Here is a 6,798-nt window from a genome sequence, read left to right on the forward strand (position 1 = left end):
TCCGGACGTCTCTGTAGTTAAAGCTTTTTAGTTTATTTAAAACTCAGTGTTCGGTTCCACAAGTAGACTAAAACATCCCATCTGTTAAAAACAAGTAAATGTATGAATATAAATAAATGTATTACTGTGTGCATAATATTGTATTTTGGCTTTCTTGTTTCTATTTTGTTTCTATTTTGTTTCTATTTTTTTTTTCTAATATATCTCTAATTCATTTTTTCTTCCTGTACCTTGTGCTTTTGTAACAAGTGAATTTCCCCTGTGTGGGTTTAAGCAAGGCCTATGCCTATATTTATCTGAGCATCACAAACGGTTTACTTAATTCAGTACTGTTATTTTCACATCTGACATCGGGAAAATACCTAAATAATAAATGTAATCATTTAAGGTTGAAATTTGATTACTTTTCTTAAAGTGACCCAAAATACACGAAAATAAAACTCAAATATGACCTTCATTCATTGAGATTTTTTTTTAGGTCCACTAATGTGCGTCAAATCAAGGAAAATGTGTAGTAGGGAATTTTGAAACTGTGAAAATGTACATGCCATGTTTATCTATCACATGAATAGTCAGTGTTTCCTCCACATTTGCCCAGGTTTCTGCAGACAAAGGAACCTATTGGTCTTTGAAGGATCACGGTGGAATCGCCAAACAGCATCATAGTAAAACATCAGGGGGAATGATCATAAGTAACAGAGGTATGAGGTCTGAAATAAGGTGGGCATAGTGGTAGACTGGTTAACACTGTTGCCTCAGTGCAAAAAGGTTCCTGGTTCATATGCTTGCTGTGGCATCTCTGTGTGGAATTTGCATGCTTGATCTACTTCAGTGTATCTAGAGTGGGGTTTTTTCCCCCACAGTCCAAAGACTGTCAGGTTAATTGGGGATTTTGAATTTGCAGTCAATATGAAGAAGATAAAATACTTAAAGTGTATGGAATAAAGTTCTGTATAAATGTATAGTTAAAGTGTGAATTATAGTAAGACGAGTGATCATTAAAGCTATACTAAATATAAATGTGTGTACCAGCAGATAACACATGTGAGAATATCTAACAATAAACAAACTGTAATCCATCTATTCTGAACTATTGAAACAGAGATTAAAGGAGGGAATGCGGCAGAACAAGATTATAATGGCATGTGTGTGATTGACCTTTTATTGCTGCTTTGAACGCACAGACAAGTTTGCAATAAGCATTCTTTTGCTCTAAGTGTTCATTAACATTGAATAAATATTGATCATCTGTGAAACAATATTTAAGGATAAATCATTCATTTATTAATGCAGAACAGGTTTTGTATATATTCTAAATTGATCTGATCTGTTGTTCAAAATTTGTTGTAAACTTTTACTATGAATTCAAAATTGATCTGAATCATAATGTGAAAGCATATAGATTATGAACAATAAGGGTTAAATGTGATTTACATAATTTTCATGCTTTTAATATCATTGTGGTTGTACTGTAGAACTAGAGAAAGAAGGGATATATATGAAATTGCAATCTAAATAGATTCACCTGAAATCTTGCACTCTTCATGACATTTGTAGAACCACAATGAATAAATGGACAATGGAGAAACAATACATGTTCTGTGGCCATAGAATAGCCTCAGGGGCATTTCTCTGAAAAAAAAAAAAAAAACAGCCACCTGTAATTAACACATAAATGAGGGGAAGACCAGTGGCTTCTGTGAATGTTAAGAATGATTGTTGTCATACTGAACTGAAATGAATAGGCCTTTGTAAACATATCAGAGCCTTTAACCTAATTGTTGCTCCTCTACGTGCCATTCACGCACTGTTCAACACAAAGAAACAGTCTTTGACTAAAACTCAATTTGATACTTCTTGTGAGAATCTATAATTAACTAAGGCAAGGCCTATTAAAGGTCACAAAGCGAGACAAAGCAGCAGCACATAAAAGCCACCTAACTGCACCCTTACTGACCAACAGTGGACAGACCCAGGACCCAAAGTCAGCAATGAAGATGTAAGTCTGGATGGATTTATTTTGCATTTTAAACTTCTGTAATTAAAGCTACTTTCATGTACTAGCCACAAATGAGATATTGCATTAGTTTTGATATAAGTATATATTTTCTAACTGAAATCTTGAATAATTTTTTCAGCCTCTTGTGTTGCCTGCTCCTGCTTCCGTTTGCAGATATGGTGGTGGCAGCTTCTATCAAAGGTAAACCATTGAAAGAGAGTAAATAATTAAATATTGTTCAGGAAACTGTTAATTTTGTAATAAAATTCAAATCTGTCTAACAGGGCAATCCCCAAAAGAAGATGTGTTAAGCTGTCTACATGGTAAGAACTATTCATGTCGCTAAACAATGCTTGTACCATTGTTTGAAATGATCACAAGACTTGTTCATTGCAAATTTGTAGATGCACTAGCACTTACTACAGAAAGGACCACACCTGCAGCCATCACAGGTCAGTGCTTCCAAATGTAGCTTTCAGATGTACTCACATCCTCAAATTACTTTTGGTTCTCTATAAAAAAAATCCTGAGTGCATTAAAGAGAACAGAAACATTTCTAGTAATCGTGCTGTTTTTGTTGTTTACTTTTACTTGTTTAATGCAGCACAAAGGACCCCTCTATGTGGCACTGTGAATGAGCAAGACTCAGACGGTACACTTTTTTGTTGTTTCCTTTTTCATTTTTAAAGAGCATCTAAAAACACACTGAACAAAACAAAAGAACTCAAACAAACAAAAAAGCACAATTACTTTTTCAATAAATGGCTAAAAATTCATTCACAGATATGTCAGATGCCAAATCTACAGAGAGCTCTGAAACCAACAGATGTTCAGGTACGTGAGCAATTTGGATGATGTGCAAATTTAGTAAAAAAGAATGTAATGCAATATCAGTAAACAAAGACATTTTCTAATATTTCAGAACCTGATGCGTTTGACAAAAATGGAGATGAAAGCAGAGGTGCAGTGCTTTTAATCAAAATTATTAGCCAATTGAATCAAACTGTCTGTATCAGTGCGGTGAATGTGGTGATTCAGATGGCATAGCAATGACTTCCATTCTTCCTAGATGTATCCAAAGACCTTGACAGCGATGAGATCATGATTCCTGGAGCTGTGGCAAAAAATGAGGCTCCGTCAAGGAAGGTGACTGTAGTGGGCAAAGATGGTATGGCAGCGATGGATATGACCAGCAGCCTGGTTCAGGACCATGGGAGCAGGGAGCATAGTTTGATTCAAGGAGAACTCCAAGCAAGCAGAGACAGTGAGGAAGGAGGGATAACAAATGCTTGGGAGGGTGGCGGTCAAAGCACCAATCTCCAAAGGTGGGCCACACGAGGAAAAGTTAATGGGATGAGTGGTATGTTGGTCCATGGCCAAATCAGAGAAAGGCCAAATTGGGGTAGTTTGGAAGACAGCAGTGACAGCCTGGCTGGAGTCAGCACCAATAAACAAACGGACTATGATGGTAAGACCATATTCTGTATGACATATTTCCAGGAGTTATGCTGTGAGAAATAAAAAAGCTATACAATTGTTAATATTCCCACAGAAACCAGAGAATATATGAGCTCTGAAACCTATCCAGTTGGTAAGAATTTGTTGTTCTCTTAATTACTAATGTAATGCACACAGTGACTGTTTCCAGAGGGTTATATCAGTGTTTGTGATCCTATCTTTTCTTTGCTTTAGTCCCACAAGAGCACAGGCCCAGCAGCTTGCCCATTCCATCCAAGAGCCATGTCGTTTGATGAGCACACAGAGGTCAGTTTCCTCTGGATTTGAATCACATTTCAAGTATAACTCCAAGTAACCAACCTGACTTAGAAAACCACTGATGCCACATTGCCCGACTTAATTCCTCACATTTCCTTCACTTAAGATGAACCAGTTTTCTATATCTGGCTTGTGTTCCACATGTTCTGATTGCAGTTTTAACATTTTTCCTCTCTATTTTCAGATTGCATGTCTTCCTTATGAATCACGGATCACTGTCTGTTGACTCAGGAGACTCAACTTAAGACAGTTTGCTTCCACATCCGGATACTGCAGGGACTTTTTCTATCCAAAATTAGATTTTCAGCACACGTTTTTGTTCTCTGATCAAACAAACAAATGTAAAAAATAAATATGTTTTGATTTAACCTGTGCTGGGTGTGTTGGTGTAAGCTGTCAGAGTGTGATGAAAATAAAGCCAACATCAATTAAATCATAAATGAAGCAATGCAATTACTTTTGAAGACTTGACAGGATCTGTCTGAGCCAAAAATCTGGTTTTAAAATGTAGTTTCATTTATTATTAGTTAGATACAAATACATATCATAAAACAGCCTAAAACAGGAACGTGAAGCAGCAACGATTACATTTAGTGCCAGGCAGTACTCACTGAATACAACATCAATCAATTAATGCAGAATAAACAAATTATTTGCGAGTAAATGTGACAAATCTTAGTTTATATTTTACATTGTGGAGCTAATTACAAACAGGACACTGTCAGCACTTTGATACTTTTTATGTTATTCAGTCATTTCCTATAGTGCCGAAGTTCACTGTAAACATCTGACTGGACTCCATGTAACTCCTACAGAAAAGTCAAATCAATGCATCATTGTAATACGTATAATATACATTATATGTATTGTTTTGTTTCAAGTGTGTTTTTAGTTAGTCATTTTTTATTTTTAAAAGAGTCTATACATCACCTGGTATGGAGATTCTGTGACCTCTGTTGCCATTTTCTTTGAAATTGATGATGGTACACTTCTTTTGCCTGATAGGAGATTTAGAAGTGTCAGGTTAATGCCCATTTGGCATAACACCACTAGGCAAACATACACATGTAAAGAAAGGCACACGAATACAGTGCTCACCACTGTGTGATTCCCATTCCCTCTTTCTCCTCTGATGAGTTGCAAAGCAAAATACAGAAATAGTGATGAAGATGGTCAAGATGATGTCAGAGGCAATAATGCCTATTACAGATTCCATGTTTATCAGGTAACAGGAACCACATTCTGTTAAAACAAAAAAAAAAACCAACAACATATGATTGAAATACAAAAGCCAAACACACACATCATACACGAGCAAAGAGTTGAAGCTAGATACCTTGCTGTCCTTCTGATGAGCCTGCGAGAAAAAGAATAAACGAACCTCAGGTTATAAAAAGAATCGAGGGTAGTCCTGTGTTCCTTTGCTACCATTGCTATAGATGTTCAAAACCAAAGTATACGCTACTCACCAAACAACGAACCCACAATACAGAGAGCATCAGACATCTTCTAAAGTTTTTGGTTTCTGGTCTAAGAGGAAATGAGAAAAGGAGGGTGAGAGCCTCCGGTCCTTCTGTTCTCTTTCGCTAGGCTCTCGCACCTAGATATCGAAAGGTAGAAGGGTTCTCTGGTAAAGGGCTGTCCACAGGGAGCGTTGTCAGGGTGTCAGGATTCGTGAGCATATGACTCTGATAGCAGGAGGAGAAGTGAGTCCACTCAGAGAAGAGGAAGCTGGTGGTTCTGTTTTTGCCACATTTCTGTGAGGAATGCTGCTCTATAAAAAGAAAATATTTGACTTTAATCCTTTAATTTATTTTAATTTTTAGCGATGTTTTCATAAAAATAAAATCTAGGCTAGGCAAAGATAAGGAGCTGTGTGAGGTCAGTTTCATTACACCTTCAGTTTCTGCAGAAATACGTGTGATGGTATCTCTGTATAGAGCGTTTCCGCATGACCTGTGGTTTAGTGCGAGCGGTTGGTCACAGTAAGAGCTACCTAGTCTCTGAGCCGCTTTAAAACCACCGGTTTATCTATAAGTCGGGTGTACTGTCTGTAAAAATGAAAGCTTCACTGTTATTGTCAAGCAGATTCCCACATTTAACCAAATATACACATTACTGTTCCCGTAGTAATTAAGAGGGTTAATAGCAACTGGGTGCTGCGTTTCAGGACACCCAGTGATATATTGAGCACAAATTCAGAATCAGTGAGTGTATGAACATTAAAACAAGACTTGTGTTTTTCATGTTTTCAGTATCACTATTTTGCAAGACAAATTCAAGCATTTTGACTGTTTCTGATAATTATCAGTGAAACATCCTTGAAGTTTTGTATTTACTTTCACTTTACAGATTTAAGAACATAGTGTGAGTGTCTAACATGAAGGCATTGAAACAGAGGGAGAACTAAGTTAGGTGTTGAGTGGGGAGAGCAATTACTGGGGAAAAGGTGAACACTGAATTTGCGGTCTTATTTGCAGGAGGAGAGCATGGAGCTCTGAGGAGGGTAGCCAAAACTTGAGCTGCACACAAGTTACGCGGTGTCATGTCAGAAACTGAAGGCACAAGGAAATCAAGGCAAGTAAAGAGCATAGACATAAAGATACGAAGCAATGAGGCCTGGTTACCACCATGAGGTAGCTGACAAACTGGCGGAGAGTGGATGACTGCGCTTAGCTATTGCCTCGCTGATTGCTGTCAATGGATGGGAGGTGAGCAAAACATGGAGGTGTTGACTTAATATGATCCAATATAGCATGGAGCTAGCTTGCGTGATTTGAGAGGAATGCCTCTGGCAGCAAGCCCTGGTGCATACTTGGGGTTTGGTCTTCTCAGCCGATCCCCGTAGCAGCGCTGTCCATCAGCGGTCCTTAGTAATGCTTCCAGAGTCCAGGTCCAAACATGTCGACAACTTTCGGTTTGACCATTGGATAGCCGGTGGTATCCGGTGCTAAGGCTTACTTTGGCTCCCAGGGAGGTGCAGAAGGTCTTCCAGACCTCTGAAGTGAACTGAGGACCTCTGT

At 37.9% G+C, this 6,798-nt stretch overlaps 2 protein-coding genes across 2 annotated transcripts; one reads left to right on the forward strand and one right to left on the reverse strand.

Moving 5' to 3' along the window:
- LOC146564534 (uncharacterized) lies at nucleotides 1-4,157 on the forward strand. The gene is made up of 12 exons (XM_085292406.1): nucleotides 1-701; nucleotides 1,964-1,999; nucleotides 2,139-2,200; nucleotides 2,284-2,322; nucleotides 2,404-2,451; nucleotides 2,604-2,651; nucleotides 2,783-2,833; nucleotides 2,922-2,960; nucleotides 3,069-3,467; nucleotides 3,552-3,590; nucleotides 3,692-3,763; nucleotides 3,960-4,157. Exons 2-11 carry the CDS (start codon nucleotides 1,992-1,994, stop codon nucleotides 3,748-3,750), a joined length of 792 nt encoding a protein of 263 aa, XP_085148532.1. The 5' UTR covers nucleotides 1-701; nucleotides 1,964-1,991; the 3' UTR covers nucleotides 3,751-3,763; nucleotides 3,960-4,157.
- On the reverse strand, nucleotides 2,454-5,448 carry tyrobp (transmembrane immune signaling adaptor TYROBP). The gene is made up of 5 exons (XM_085292407.1): nucleotides 5,245-5,448; nucleotides 5,112-5,132; nucleotides 4,874-5,017; nucleotides 4,706-4,773; nucleotides 2,454-4,584 (listed from the first exon to the last, which is right to left on the reverse strand). Exons 1-5 carry the CDS (start codon nucleotides 5,279-5,281, stop codon nucleotides 4,528-4,530), a joined length of 327 nt encoding a protein of 108 aa, XP_085148533.1. The 5' UTR covers nucleotides 5,282-5,448; the 3' UTR covers nucleotides 2,454-4,527.
- Between the last annotated feature and the right edge of the window lie 1,350 nt (nucleotides 5,449-6,798).

Source organism: Mchenga conophoros, linkage group LG11 (assembly GCF_057382185.1).
Source record: "Mchenga conophoros isolate Kocher_MC1m ecotype Shallow Benthic linkage group LG11, M_conophoros_male_GT1.1, whole genome shotgun sequence".
Taxonomy (NCBI): Eukaryota; Metazoa; Chordata; class Actinopteri; order Cichliformes; family Cichlidae; genus Mchenga; species Mchenga conophoros.

Bases quoted from the DNA above. Each gene is read 5' to 3' on its own strand.
- LOC146564534 (XM_085292406.1), top strand. The intron at 2,452-2,603 runs GTCAGTGCTTCC...TGTTTAATGCAG, and splicing joins CACACCTGCAGCCATCACAG to CACAAAGGACCCCTCTATGT. The intron at 3,591-3,691 runs GTAAGAATTTGT...TCTTTGCTTTAG, and splicing joins CTCTGAAACCTATCCAGTTG to TCCCACAAGAGCACAGGCCC.
- tyrobp (XM_085292407.1), bottom strand. From the start codon at position 5,281: ATGTCTGATGCTCTCTGTATTGTGGGTTCGTTGTTTG. The intron at 5,133-5,244 runs GTGAGTAGCGTA...TTTTTCTCGCAG, and splicing joins TATTGTGGGTTCGTTGTTTG to GCTCATCAGAAGGACAGCAA. The intron at 4,774-4,873 runs GTGAGCACTGTA...ATCTCCTATCAG, and splicing joins GGAATGGGAATCACACAGTG to GCAAAAGAAGTGTACCATCA.